This window comes from Salminus brasiliensis, chromosome 9, assembly GCF_030463535.1.
Source record: "Salminus brasiliensis chromosome 9, fSalBra1.hap2, whole genome shotgun sequence".
NCBI lineage: Eukaryota > Metazoa > Chordata > Actinopteri > Characiformes > Bryconidae > Salminus > Salminus brasiliensis.
In genome coordinates, this window is record NC_132886.1 from 23952354 (window position 1) to 23968599 (window position 16246).

The 16246-nt window shown below is 38.2% G+C and overlaps 1 protein-coding gene across 2 annotated transcripts in view; it reads left to right on the forward strand.

Annotated features, from left to right (window-relative positions):
* Positions 1–16246, forward strand: part of eml3 (EMAP like 3) — a 51330-nt gene that overhangs the window by 24886 nt on the left and 10198 nt on the right. For both annotated transcript variants that reach the window (XM_072687928.1, XM_072687929.1), the window contains 8 exons: positions 4705–4821; positions 5680–5708; positions 9330–9359; positions 11429–11549; positions 12588–12737; positions 12923–12992; positions 13149–13259; positions 13347–13442. In XM_072687928.1, coding sequence (XP_072544029.1) covers positions 4705–4821; positions 5680–5708; positions 9330–9359; positions 11429–11549; positions 12588–12737; positions 12923–12992; positions 13149–13259; positions 13347–13442 — 724 coding nt within the window. The remainder of the gene's footprint in view (positions 1–4704; positions 4822–5679; positions 5709–9329; positions 9360–11428; positions 11550–12587; positions 12738–12922; positions 12993–13148; positions 13260–13346; positions 13443–16246) is intronic.

The window sequence follows — 16246 nt, forward strand, 5'->3', positions numbered from 1 at the left end:
TAATCATAAATAATAATAAATAGTAATAAAATTATATATACAGCAGTTTTTTCTAATTATTTCATATATTATCTTATATGTTGTTATTATTAATATTAATAATATTTGCAATAATTACTAATAAGTCTTATTTTTTATTATGTGCATGTCTTGGAAAATTAGATACTTGTATCACTTAACTTGGATGGTCCATTATAGATGTCAAGTAGATGCTCACCTGACATTCAGCTAACATTCAACTGCATATGTATAAAATTTAAAATACAACTAAACTGTAATTTAAATGTAAATGACTGTCTGTTGAATGTAACCCTGCACCTAAACCCTAACCCTAACCTTAACCTTACCCTTGAATCAACCCTGAATCCTTGCTTAACCTTAACGAAAAGGGTAAGATTAAGATTAGAGTTAGGGCAATTTGCAGGGTTACATTTAAGTCATTTACATTCAGCTAAGAGTTCAGTTGCATTTAAGAGACATTCAGTTTATTGTTAGTTGAATGTCAGGTGAGAATCTATGATGCATCTACAATCGACCATCCAAGTAAAGTGATACATTAGTTCCTTAGTTATTGGATTTACTATAGTAAATCTTAAAGTTATTAATTAATATTTCGTTTTTAATAGTTACTCATTTCAAATTTGATTATATTAGTTATAATAGGAATGTTCCTAATAGTTGCTTAGATATTAGATATAAAAGTTGACAGCAGTTAATTAATAATAATGATGTTGTTGATGATGATAATAATAATATTAATATTGCTAAACAAGACAGTTCTTTTTAGTTAATTGGATGTTAAAAAAAAGCGTCTCATGTTATCGTTCATTGTCTTGGTGGATAATAATATTAATATATTTTGTAGCTGTCTTTCAAAAACTTTATAGGACAAAGGAAAAACTTTCAGAATGTCAAGAAAAGTCAATGTAAAAAGATTGTATTATAAGTCATTTTGGATCCTTTTGTCTGTTGATTAAAATTTGGACACAGTGTAAAGATCACCTGCCAGATTCAATTAATGTCAAAACATGAAAAACGGCAAAAATGAAGACAGTTTTTTTGATAGCGACCATATAGTAACATAATAACATTAATAGCCATAATATTATTAATTATTTAGATCTTGTATATTATTAGCTGGAGTTCAAGCTGTTAAGGCCAGCGTTGGATGAAAACCATTATGGATGAATATGTTTAGCTTTAAAGCTGTGTAGATATTATGCCTAAAAACAAGAATGCTCTCCATGAACCGAGTTAACTAGACTTTTAAGTAGACTTTATCAGAAAACAGTACTATATAATAGTCTTAGTCTAGGGCCAGGGTAATCAGTTATTAGAGACCAGCCCAGCCCTACTTTTAGCAAGAGCCTGTTGCTATATATGGATGAGGATAAGTATAGTGTATGCAGTCGTCTGAAAGCTTAATTGAAAGTTGTCAAGTTCTCTGCAACTTTAAAAGAGCTGTAAAACCAGCTTTTCACTAACTACAGGGTGCAAATATGTAAAGAGGCTGCAGTCTTGACAAAAACGCTTGTAATTAGAATTCTGAAGATTCAGGGAGACTTTTATAGACAGACTTGAGTGTAAGTCAGGAGGTCACATCGGCAGAAGAATTCGCACTGGAAGCTGCTTGGCATCAGGTTTTGCAAGAAATTATGCCAGTAATGTGTGGGAATTTGGAGGCTGTACATGATAAAGAAAGCAAGGATGACTGAGACAGAATTTGGCGGCATCACTGCCTTGAGAGACATGTGAATGAATAATTAGGCTCAGTGGAAACAGTGACAGGAGGATCATTTGAGGTCAGTCTAGCATATATACACAACATTAGTGCAGGGTTAGGCCTGTAGGCCTCAGGGTAGAATAACACCGCTAACAGCACCCGTGATCTACAGAAGTATGTAGGACAAATAAAGTCAGACCTCAAGCCTAAATTGGTGGAAGAGGATGGAGGTAGTTGTTTGTTTATAACATGTATTTGACCTTAATTGCTAAAGTACCTTTCCCCGCGTTGCAGCTATTTTTTGTGCCAAAAGCCACAGTGAAGAGGGTACAATATGCTTGCATCTCGGACTGGTACGGAATTTAACTACTGCTGGGCACTGCTGGTTTGAGATTTGAGATTTTGAAAATCATACTAACCCAATCACGTCATCTAACTAATCTACCATAAAAATGTATTTATTAATCAATAATTTTTGATTGCTTGAATGTCATGGTCTGGTCTTTTTGCATGCGGAACTTTGGGTGATCTTTTAATCAGTGTTTCTTGATTACTTGACTAACCTCACTTTCCAATGAATGTATGTGTGTGCGTGTGGTCTGATGACTATCAGACTATCAGATGTTCATGTTCAGTAGAAAACTACATAGGAATGATCTATAGACAATAAAGAGACCCAAAGCAGGTCTATTTGAGATTACTTAACACCCCAGCTCACTTTGAGACAAATATGTAATTTAGGGATGCAGTAAACAGTTTCCATGGCTCCCACTGGCTCTGTTTGAAAAGATTCTGGCCTGTGGCTGCCCAGAGGTGACCCCTGAGGATGTTTTATTTGGCCTGCCGGAAAGCTACCTTAACCCAACCCCACTCACACAATGAGAGAACAAACATATTTCTTGAACTGTATGCACATTAAATGGACAAAAGTATTTGGACACCTTGATCACCTAGAGAACACAGTTTCACTGCCCCATGACCCAAATCATCCTTGGGTTTGTAAACGTGCTATGTAAATTTACTTAATATTAACTTAATATTATCATTCATGTTCATTTGCTCCAGACAGTCCTATTTTATTGACAGTACAGGGACTAGACAATCTGTGTGTGTGTGCATTTGCACATCTATGTCAGCAATAGGTGCAACTTCAAGTAGCTGTGCAAAAGGCTAATATAGCCTTTGCGGTAGTTTTCGACTGTGATTGACAGGAGACTATGTCAGTTTCACTTCCCTGTCCGTCGCTACCAACATTGACGGTGATCACTGTCATTTCCTGTTTCATGTTTCTTTTATTGGAGAATGTATGGAGCTTTTAGAGGAACAGGAAATGGGGTGTGTGTCAAAGGAAACAACCCCTGAGCACACATACACTCACACACCCACACAAAATATTGAGTGTTTGGGTGCACTCGTGTGCTTCTCTGAAACAATGCAATCATTCTGCATAGAGCTTTCCATAAGCATCATCCTGTTCAGCCACTCTTAAAGGGGAATTCCACTGTTTATTTCTGCATTATTAAATATTTAATGGGGCCTTAGAATGAAAAACTGTATTTACCATGGCATGATTAAATAATGAGAGTTCGGTACATGAAAGTGACAAACCATGAACCTCAATTAAGCTATTATCACTTCATTGAAAAGAAAACATTTAGCATTAGCCATACAGAGCTGTAAAACGCACCAGTTTCAGCTAATTAAAAAACCTAGTTATATTTACGCCCCCAAAATTTACATACACCCAGTCCACTAGCAACAGCCTTTTAAGGTCTATTCCTAGCTGTGGCATGGTAAATCTTACAGGTATTCATGCAAGCTAAAAGCTAGCCTAAGCAGACCAGGAAAACACAGCTTGTAGGAGGGTCACAGTGGGTATCTGTGCTAGGCTAAAAGCTAACCCTATCCAAATGGGGAAAGCATGGGGCTGCCCCTCATGTCTGTGCCAGGCTGACAGTTAAACCTAGCAAATCAGAGGAAGCACATGGAAGAATTTGTGCTAAGCTTAAAACTAACCATAGCAAACCCTATAGTCTGTTCAGCTGTCATTTAAAAAAAAATCTACTGATTAATAAAATAACTACAGTGTTGTTCTTAAAATGCTACAAAATAAAGTTATCCTACGTGGCTCCATTGAGCCATTGTGGTGCTGTAAAGCCGCCCATTAGAGCTAAGCTCACATTAAACTATCCACGTTTTATTTTGGAGCAAAATAACAGGGTTGTAAATGGGCACGTTTTGTCCCAACCAAAGTCACATAGCTACTATGTAGACATCAGAGAATAACTTGAAATACTGAATAAATGCATTCTGTGGCACCTTTAAGATGTAAACAGTGTGAATGAGAGGGAGTCTGGGGTAAAGTGGTCCGTTCTAGAGAAACCGATCAGAGTTACAATGCAGTGCAGTATGGTGGTGATGGGGACCAGAGGTCGGAATCATTTAATGTCTCAAAAACGTCCTTTACAGAATGTGGAGAGGGGGTTGTACACAAGGCATGTTGGCATGGTGTTGTAAAACATCAGGTGGTCACTGGTGATTTTATATAACAGATAAAATGGCTGCACTTTCATTAAAGGCATTGCGACCTCTGGGTATGATTACCACCGCTGGAAAGTATTCAGGACGTTTCTCTATAATGCACCATTTCACATCAGACCACATTGGATGACTTTGTTTACATCCCAGTGGTTTAATTATGCAGAAATGTTGTGAAAAATGTGGGAAGTTTCCCTTTAACGGTTCAGAGTTGCAGTGTAAGTAATCTTGCTGTATAATTAGCAACTGCATGTCTAAATCAGCACAGTCCATCTGCCATGAGTTGTGAGGTAATCTCAAATGAATGTGCTTATGTGGTTTTTAAAACTCTTAACTTTAATCTGCATATTTGTCCACAAATTATCTCCAGTTGAATTTTCGCTGAACTATCATTTCAAGTCAGATGTCATGCAGAGATACTAATCACTGGCTCTTGTGTTCAGAGTACGGAGAAATAGTGAGAAACAGAGCAAGGACATCCAGGACAAAAGCAAACAGCGAATGCCTAAGAAGGCAGCATCCTCAACCAACCTTCTCACCCGATCCCCAAGCCTGGAGGGGTGAGTCAGTTTACTTTACCAGCATTAATATTACTTAAATATTGGATGGACCTTTCCAAACCTGTTTTCCAACAGGGTTTTAGCCCGTTAAGACATTTGCTGGGATTGACTGCACTGTAATATGCACTATATGGAAAAGTAAAAGTATTGGGACACCTGCTCATCCATTGTTTCTTCCAAAATCAAGGGCATTAAAAAAGGTTATTCTGCTTTTGTTGGAGTCTGCTGTCCAGTGAAGGACAGCGTTCTACTACATTTTAGAACATTGCTGTGAGGATTTGATTGCATTCAGTGACAAGAGCGTTAGTGAGGTCAAGATGTTGGATGATCACCAGCCCATCATCATCCTCAATTCATCCCAAAAGTATTGGATAGAGCACAATCATTCCAGAGAACACAGTTCCACTGCTCCACAGCTCAATGCTGGCGGCTTTATACCCCCAGGTCATTTAGTGACATCAATTCAAAATAATCAGATTTCCAAATAGTTCCCAAATATGAATCAGGAAATGCATACATTTTGAACCTTTAACAGTGTTTAGATCTATTGGCTCTTTAAGAAAAAGCTCTGGTTTCTGGCACTGTGATGGCAACATGAAAATGTTTCATTGATCTGTTGATCTTATTCTTGGTAGTCTGACCTGTCCCAGCACAGTAGTTAAAGCTTAAAAGAGTAGTAGTAATGCATCTTAGTAGCATCCATCAGAATTCAGTAATCAAATCCATTCAAAATCCAAAAAGGAATGCCCATCTTAAGCTAATAAAATAGTGCAATTTCATTAGTGTCAGCTTACAGACCACTGTATGACCATTGCTTTGTCTTTCTCTTTCTTGTTTTCTTTTCATTTATCCTGACAGCCGAGCCAAAGACCTCCTCTCAAACACAGGTAATAAAAACAGTTCTTTCTCCTCACACGCGCCTCAACAGTGTAGTGCAACATGCAGTGATTTACTGCCCATTGGGTCCTGACCCAGTGCTGGCTCTCTGGTCTGCAGTAGTCCACTCCAGCTCATCTGGAAATGACTTCACTCCACACTCTTCATAAACGTACGCTGTCATCTGTCTCGCCTGTCCTCACTAGCACACACTGTGCGCACAGGATTTCGGCACATGGTGCTCCAGGAAAAAAACTGATTCCTTCTATACTCCTATACCTTTGGGTGTATTCTCTAGCTGACAAACTGTGGTTGACCCAGCAAAATTGACATAATTCTTTGAAAATCTGTTAAAAGACCCCTTTTAACCCCAATCTGTTCAGTCAGGTTTATCAGCCCCAAATGACATTGCCGGGCAGTTTTCTTTGGCGCATCACATTAGAAGGAAACTTTTAAGAGCCTAGACATTTGACCAGCTTTCAAATATTAGCATTAGCATTGTGAAGGCATTGGTTTTGATAGGTTTTAAGTATAATTAAGTAGAATTATTATACATTGTACGCATGTGTATGTAGCCCCTATGTGAGGGGCCTATTCTGAGAAAAAACGGTTGCCTTGCGGTATCCTATTCTATTGGTCTATACTTCATAGAACTGGATACAATGTAAAAGAAAAGGACAACTGCCAGATTCAAATTATGGCATGACTTTTGCACAGTGATGTACATTTGTCGTTTTCTGTGAATGTGGAGAACCATGAAAGTGGATGTGATATATTCTAATATTTTTATTTATAATGTGCAGATTTATTATGTTATAAGAAAATTCTAAATATGTCCCCATCACATGGATGAAACCAGCCCACATCTAGAATTGCTATCAAACAGATCAAACTTCTTAAATTGCTATTAAATAGACAAACCCAGCCTATGTTCTACTTGAGATGTATCAGATAGATGAACTCAACCTATATTCTGCTTGAGTTGCTATTATACAGATGAACCCAGCCTATATTCTACTTGAGTTGTATCAAATAGATTAACCCAACCCAATCATGTTCTAAATGAATTCCTGCTGAGTAGATTAACCCAGCCTATGTTCTACTTTAGTTGCTATGAAATAGATTAACTCAGCCTCTGCTCCGTTGTGGATTGCTATCAAATAGATGAACTTAACTTATGCTCTTTCTTAAACTGCTCTTAAATAGATGAACCCAGTCTATGTTCTCCTTAAGTTGTTTCAGATAGATGAACTCAACCTATGTCCCTCTTGAATTGCTATTAAATACATGAACCTGGCCTATGTTCTCCTTGATGTAATACCAAATAGATAAACTTAACCTTTGCTCTTTCTCAGATTGCTATCAAATAGATGAACCCAGCCCATGTTTTCCTTCAGTTGCTATCAACTAGATGAACCCAGCCCATGTTCTCCTTCAGTAGCTATCAAATATATGAACCAAGCCCATGTTCTCCTTCAGTTGCTATCATATAGATGAACCCAGCCCATGTTGTATCATATTAGATACAAATCTATCCATGTAGACAGATTTGTCTTTGGGGGAATTACAGACTAAGCAGTCATGCTTTCATGCATATTAAAACATCTAGCTCACAGCTGCTCTCTGGTCTAAACCACAAAAGAGACCAGTAGAGTCTACACAACAAGGAGTAAAAGGTGTGTGTGAGTATAGGGTGTGGTTGAAACAATTTTATTTGCAAAAAAAATCCCTATTGTGTAGACAGTGTTCAGCAAAACATGAAAATAGTTCCAGCCACTGTGAAAGATCATGGTTTATATAGATCTCCACAACCTCTAATTGAGCTAGATAGTCTCCTTTCAGTGTGACACGTGGTTCAAAACACATACACAAACTTTCTGTACACAGAGAGCGCAGCAATAAACACAGGAGGGCTTGTTACTCCCAGCTCCTGCTGGAAATTCACGCGCTGTGGTTGGTTGCGTGTTACCACACTACTCATAGCTATCTGACAGTAATGATGGATGGCTGTTTCCTCGACCACAAGAGCCAGAAAGCTGTGGCATAAGTTTTCCTAGCACTGCTTTTGCAAATGTTAGGTCCTCTAAGTCGCCTGCACCCTGAAACGTTGGGAAAAGGAAGCAAGCGCATTTAAGTGACATTATGTGAGAGTGGGCAGACCTGGACATGTCCAAAATTCCTCAGGAGTGGTACTGATACTTTTATGAGATTTGTCATGTTCGGATTTCCTCTGCGACTAGGGTCTGTGTGAGAGCTTCTCCACAGGACAGGTTTGTCTAGACAGACACTGAGCTCGGCCTTGGACTTGTGTATCTTATCAGTGGAGGTTCTTCAGTTCCAAATGTAGGCTGGTGGGATTTTGAGTTTGTCATAAACAGCATAAAAAAAACCTTCTCCATGACATTTAGAGCCAATCAACATTACAAAAACTTTACTTGGACCCCTCCCCCCTGCTGCCTTGTTTTTTCCTCGCAGAAATCCCCTGATCATAAAGCACTATCTATTATGTAATGCTTCTAAACAGATCACCGTCACTGAATCCGTCTGCCAAGTGTGAGACTTTTTTCTTTTTGGCTCTTACTTTTTATTGTCATACCACTGCAGCGGACACAGATGCTTTCCATCCCTGACTTATTCAACAATCCCATAAGCTCTGTGGTGGAAATCTGAATCCTTCATTTTCTTTTCTGCTTTAAGGTGCCGTAGAACGCATTTATTCAGTATGTGAAATTAAAATGTCTAAATAGTGTGTGACCTTGGTTGGGGTGAAAACTGCCCAGATGCGGTTTTACAGGCCCATTTACAGCCCTGTTATTTTACCTCCGAATGAAAAGCACACAACCTTTCATGTTGGGCTGGTGAATAATTTGATTTGCTCTGGTTTCTCACCACAGGGTCTCACCACACGGAAGTCACATAGCATAGCTTTGCTTTTTAGCGCTCTAGCAAGAACTTGAAGTATTTTTGTTGCCAGTTATTCCTGAGTCTTGCCCAGATAGTGTTGCCCTATGATGAAGGGATGTTTAAGCCGGTCAGCTAGGGGTTACCCTTTAGCCTAGCACAAGCAACATCTGTCTTGAAGGGCGCGTTCCCTGGCAGTGCCTCCCTGAGACAAGGTTAGCTAATAGCACGAATATCGCTAATTTTTCCTGGCTCACCAATTTGAGTCATCCTTTCCGAGACAGTGCCATCTGGAAAAGCTGTGGTTACGAGGCCTGGTTCACGTAGCAACCTGTTTTCCACTATCTAACAGTCTGAGTCTGGCGGCGGTGTGCTGTTCACCAGTGTTACTGAAGCACAATTGTGGCAAAGAGTGTCTCCAAAAAACTGAGTACAAATATCAGCATTAACATATTCTCCAGAAGTGGCTGTTGCGTTTTACCAGATTGCAGCTGAGACTAGAGCTAGCAGGGCTTTCTCTAGTGGGTTGGGTGGGTGTAAGTTTTGGAGGCATAAATGTAGCAGTTATTATTCAACTACTGCAAATATGGTTTTACATTCGAGGGCTCCTTTAAAGCACATGACCTGGGTTGTTTCAGACAGATACTTCTGGCTAGTTGGATCAAGATGAGAGTAAGTGGCTGATGGAAATCTGTTTAACTGTTAATCTGTGTCTTTGTGCCTTTGTACAGGAACACAGGGATCCAGGAGAGGAACACAGGGTAGGTTTCTCCGTACATTATTGATACATATTGTGTCCTAATTAAAGCAAAGGCATATGTAGTACCATGCCGTAACTAAATTAATTAACATTTGTCGATAACTCAGTGACAGACGATACACAATGTTCTGCATTTACATGTTTACTGCTCATCAAAAGTTTGGAGACGCCCAGATTTTCCAAAGTTTCGAATAGGGGTGCACCGATCCATCTTTTCTGTTCTGACACAGATATTGATTGATATTTTGAACTTTGCAACTTTGAACTTTGCGTATAGGCCGATACCAGATGCCGATCCAATACCATTTCTGAATTAATAAACTATATACCTGACCATCTGGGAGAGACTTAAGACATCAGGATTGATGTAATCATGCATTTACTAACTTAGTAAAACAAACTATGACAAATGAACACAGATATAAATGAACCCAATTTCTGTTTATTGGCCACTAAAAATAATAATTGTGCTGTAATAATAATAAATGACTTTTATTCTGAAATTCGAAGTCTGTGAGACTAAAAAGAAGCTAGCAGCTATTCCCTTCTGGGTTTTCCTTATATGTAAGACGAGCTGGATTACTCGCTGATAGTTGATGACAGGTTAAGGGCATGCTGGTTAGATCCTGTATCAGATTAGATCCTCTGATCCTGTATTAAGAAGCCTGAAATACCGGCGGTATGAGAATCAGGTTGTGTAAATGGATTGTTCCTTTGGATCAGACTAATTATCCGATACCCGATCCAGCTAATTTTGTTAGTATCGGACCGATATCCAATCCTAATATCGGATCGGTGCATCCCTAGTGTCCAATACAAATAAGCATGTGTATTTCTCGGCTTATAATAACAAACTGTAAAGCAGGTTAGTTTGAGGTAAACAATGCCATGTGTAAATATGTATGAAAATATTTGTGACAGTACAAACACTGGAATAATGCCAGACTCAACCTATTTTATGAAGGGATGTGCAATGAGATTGGTGAATGTTTCTCAGAATGTGATGCAGTGTTGCTTGCATTTCGATACTGGGTGGCAATGGTAGGCACAGGTGCATATATGGCACTACTAGAGGTAAGCTTCAGGGGTACCTACTTTACCAGCAGTCGAGAAGAAAGGCAGTGTATATTATTCTGCATAATCGTGCAACCTATGGTGCTCTGAATGGCAGCACTACCCCAACAGAAATCATGTTGTAGTAACTCCATAATGCTTATCTCTGTGGATTTCTACATTTTCAAAATGCCTCAATATAAAAAGATACTTATATGGAAAAAATGGGATATCCGCATTATCCCACAGAGCCCATATTGGTGTCCCTAGTTACCTGCAATAAGTCTCTTTTGCTGGCTTTTTCAGATTGTTTTGAAACTAGTCTAAATGAGGCATGATACTGTGTTGGTAGTGTTGTGGTTTACGTGCATGACATCACGTCCACAGTCCATTACAAAATAAATACACAGCCAGTTTTATTTCTGAAATATGTTTTTAATCTGGTTACAACATGGTTTTAGTTTCATTTAGGTGTAACTTTTATTTTATCATTTGTTGCAATGTCCGCACACATCAGCCTACGTTTTTTTAGGAATAAATTGGTAAAGAAAACTTTCACATCTTTATTGAGGAAAAACCTTGCAGTGAAGATGAACACCTTAAAGGAAATAAAGCTGGTAGTTGTCAATTTGTTCCAAAGTACTGTAGTTGTTTTATGTTTATACAACCTGTGCATGTTTCTTACTTAATCAAAAAAGTGGTAAAAAGTTAAAATGTCCAAAGAAAGCAAGTTGTCCCCACACTTTTGATGGACAGTGTAGTTAAGCAACATTTAAGAAACAATACACTGTTAGATGCCTATTGTTTCGTGTTAGTCCTTACTAGGTTGCAATAGCCATGTAGGAAGCAAAGGTCTTATTTTTATTTTACTAATTTTAAGTACTGTTTAATATCTGACAGAGCACTGAATTAGTAATAGTACTTACTATAAGGACTAGAGGTATATATATTATATACCTCGAATGAAATTTCCTTTCATTATATGCATCACATGTTATGTTTTTAAATGGTTTATAGGTCAGTCAATCAAAATGTTCATCCGTGGACGGCCAATCACCATGTATGTTCCCTCAAACATCCAGAACTATGATGAACTTAGGATGGACCATCCCTCAGAGAAACTGGAACTGGATTGGGTGTATCCGCTGTCAAGCTGTCAATGTATTATTATAAATATTATAAATATATAGTGATGTATTCTTTGGCATACAGTCATTTTTAATCACCAGCTGACATTGAATATTAGGAATGTTTTTGCTTGTCCTGTAAGGTTACTTTTTTGGAGATACATGGTAGCACATTTCAGGTGTCACAACTGTAATCCTTTTGTTTACGGTCCTGTAAAGGTATTAAGTGGTGCAATATCCAAAGCTGTGTTATTGTTTGGGGTAAAATTGGTTAAGAAGTTAATCACCTTCATAACCACTGAACATGTTCTAGCTGTTTAAAAAGGCAGCCCAAAATATAGATTATAATTGAATGTTTATTTGTAGTAAATATGGAAAATTAGGCACATTGTAAAAAAAAACAAAAAACAAATTGACAAAAAGTGCTAGTAGCTATGTAGTACTAGTATCAAGCAATACTAAGGGTTTATCAACTGAAATAAAGGCTTCAAAAGAAATACTGCAAATAAAGATAAATAAATACTTTGAGTTTACATAAATTCAAACTCAAAACAGATTTCAGTTTAACAATGTAGTTTTCCCAGGATTATTTTTGTTCCTAAATTATATTTTAACAATTAGAGAGAAAATTCAATAAAAAATATATTATAAAGTATAATATCAAGTTTAATACATAAAATAAAAATAATGAAGCCATTAATGCAATTTTTTTATATTATTTGATATGTGGCCTTCATGTTGTTGACAACTGCTAAAGTGCTTTGCATTTTGAAACTTATAAAGTTTCGAGTTTTACTTACTATAAAGTAAGTAACTACGTTCCATCCCACAGAGTTCAATAATCATTTTTCTCTCTTTTTCTCTCTGACCACCAATATTCAGTTTTGTTTCTGGATAATAGAAAGTTAAATGTTATGTAAAACCCTTTAGCTGGTGCTACTGATACATGGTACTATTTTTTTCGGTGTAAACTTTACACTACAGTGAAATTTTGCATGGATGTGTGGATACATACCCTCCTGTTGATATCCTTGACCCCCTGATTATAGCTATGGTTACCGAGGGCGTGACTGTAGAGGGAACTTGTACATGCTGCCCTCAGGGGAGGCGGTGTATTTTATAGCCTGTGTGGTAGTCCTTTACCACGTCGCCAAGCAGACGCAAAGGCATTACCGTAAACACACCGACTGCGTACGATGGTGAGTTGAGTACTGTATATGGCAATAGCCAGCTTTAAGATACAGTATGCTTTTTGTCATTATCACAGAATCCCATAAGTCCCTTTATTTTGTTGTTTTATTTTTGCAACCAATGGACCAGTAGAAATTGCTTAAAATTAATAAACGGTTATTAAAATCTTGTCACATTAACTCTTGGGATGCAGTTTAGCAATTCATCCAGACAAGGTGCTGATAGCATCTGGACAGACCGCAGGTGTAGATAAGGATGGCAAGGTGAGTTAGTTGCCTTTGTTTGTTTACTCCTTTGCAATTTATTGAGTGCTTACCTTCATGGCCGGTTTCAGAGTTTTTACAGATTGCTTTTGTGTATGTGTGTGTGTGTGTGTGTGTGTGTGTGTGTGTGTGTGTGTGTGTGTGTGTGTGAACTAGCCTTTGCAGCCGTTTGTCCATATCTGGGACTCCACTACACTGGTGACCCTGCAGCAGATTGGTCTGGGCACGTTTGAGCGAGGGGTCGGTTCTGTGGCCTTTTCAAATGCGGTACGTCCTGCCTGCCACCCAGAACACAAAACCAATACTGATTCTAATTCAGCACTGTCATATTAATCCTTGAACATTTGATTTCAGGATGCAGGGGCATATCTGTGTGTGATTGATGACTCCAATGAGCACATGCTGTCTCTCTGGGACTGGAACAAAAACACCAAGATCGTTGAAGTAAAGGTATGTGCACACACACACACAGTATTGCTAAATATCAGGGCTGCCACTGTAGATTATATTACTAATCCAGTAATCTACTGATTATTTAAATTTACAGTTGCAGTATTATAAGTTGTTCTTTAATCTATAGATAGTATCTATTTAATCTATATATAGTATCTATAGATAGTAGGTATCTGACTTTGGATGGGGTGAAAAATACGCAGATGCAGTTTTACAAGCCTATTTAGCACCCTGTTATTTTGCCTCAGAATTATCCTATTACAGAGAGCTCATGAGGAGCTCTGCTTCTAGTAGCTGGTATATCCCCTTATTGCAAGATCTGCCAAACTCTAGTTAAGCACTTATGAACAGGATGTACAATAGCACCAATAATAAAGGACATCTTCAAAGCTTCAAAGCTGGAATGTTGATCAAGCTTCTATCACTTACATGATTAAAAGAACGTACCCCCCCCCCTTTCCCAATGACACTCCTGCCAGGCTCAAAGCTGTCCTGGCATTAAACCCCCATTAACTAACTTACTATTGGCTGGTTACCCCACCACAACAGATCACAGTATCGCAGATCTCTGTAGAGCTGCTTTGTGACAAAATGTGTTGTGAAAAGTGCTGCGTGAATAAATTTGACTTAACCGAAGTAGCCTAAGAACAAATTTTTTTTTGTAGTTATTCCAGTCTTAATCCGCCATGTCAGACTTTCTTGTGGACTGTGTGCTCCTCAGCACTTTTTACCTTATATAAAATGAACCGAAAAAATACACCCCAGGTTATAGCCCATTAATCCCATGTGAATTGCCATGGTGGAAAATTTTCCATCATATCCTGGGAAAAGAAGTTTTTTTGTGGGTTTTCTCAAGTATGGAAGCACTCGGGCAGGCATTTAGTTGTGTCATGTATGTGTGGCAATGTGAAAGTAAGTGAAATCACACACAGTATTGCTAAATATCAGGGCTGCCACTGTAGATTATATTACTAATCCAGTAATCTACTGATTATTTGAATTTACAATATAATAGTGAATTTAAAGGTGCAGTATTATAAGTTGTTCTTTAATCTATAGATAGTAGGTATCTGACTTTGGATGGGGTGAAAAATACGCAGATGCAGTTTTACAAGCCTCTTTACCACCCTGTTATTTTGCCTCAGAATTATCCTATTACAGAGAGCTCATGAGGAGCTCTGCTTTTAGTGGCTGGTATATTCCCATATTGCAAGATCTGCCAAACTGTGAAATCTGAAATGTAAGGAGCCACTGGTAAATATCCATTAACCAAGAGAGGGAAATAGACTAATTAAACACCATTATACAAGATGCCAAGATGCCAATTAATTGAGTCTAATCAATGAATCATGACATCCCCACTACACCATCTGTGTACAATGTGAATAATCTAGCCTTCCAGTAATTGTAAAAATATGCGGTACACCCCCTCAGGGAAACTTGACTGTGCTCTACCATTTGTTATACTCATCAATATTGCATAATCAGTTAAAGGAGTATGATTCCTGTGATTGCTTTAGCAGTTCTCTCCGTCTTTAGTTTTGAGTAAGTAAATAAAAATAAAAAAATTTAGGCAGCTTCTGGTTCCGTTCCTGTCCGTATTCTTGGCACAGATACAGAGGAAAACCCGCACAGCCACGCCAACGATTTTTAACTTCCCCGAGTGCAATCTGAGCGCGGTTGCCACAGAAACGTCGTAAATATTTTACCCTGTCGTTTGTGCGGCGGAGTGTGGAAAGGTTCTGAGAAGTGAGCGTTTATGTTAGGTCATTTTTCTTTCTCTGTTTTCATTGTAGTAGCGACTTTGTTACTGTTGGAGATGGAGGGGTGCTTGTCATGGTCGTTTGTCATGACGTCCCTGTTTGCTCAGCAAATGAATCTGTGGTTTCCACCAGACGCACATTAGGACAACCTTATTTAGGACTTCTGCAAAAACACCCTGTGCAAGCAAAGCTGACAGCTGACCCAACTTCGGGATATATTTCTAAAGCGTTGGCGCGATTGTGGAGATGTTGAGAGAGGTGTTGAGAGAGGGGCTTCTAGGGGTGATTTAGACTTACCAGTTGGATGTGCTTCCTGGACACATACAGTTCTAGCACTGGCTTAAAGATAGTTCTCAGTGAAGGCTTAGCTCAGAGATTTGATCAAGTATGCTCTTAATGCCAGGGCAGGAACCCCATCTCTACAGTATGTCATATAGAATATTTAAGATGGAAATAAAAAGGTTCAAAACTTGAACTTGACCACATGCTGAGGTTGTATGAGGGCAGCGTCAGGGCAGATTAAGAAGCAGGCTCTACTTTAAAATTATAGTTGAGCCAGAATGGGAAGAAAGGGTAGAATTGTGGGACCTCAATTTTCCGAGGCCACATTATTAATGATACATGAACTGAAGGTACAGTTATTCTTATGACACATGAAATAGGGACAGTTATTTTATATATCTCATTAAACCAATGTGGACCAATGATAAATAGCACATTATGAAAAAAGACCCAGGTCTTGAAAAAACTAAATCCAGATCGTCTTGCTTCTTTGAAACCATTTTTAAATGGTTGGTATTTTTGATGTCACCAAAAAACAATAGATAGAAATGCGTATAAATGAACATTGTCACTGTCACAATTTTCTGTGTAAGTGTGAATTCAATGATTTCATCAATTCATCATTTTACCACAATGTCAATAACAACTGTCAGATTCAAAATATGTCAAAAAGTGAAAAATTATAATATCTACACATTCATATCGGAATTTAATGACCACCTACCAAATGGGAATAACCACCCTTGGCTTTAATGA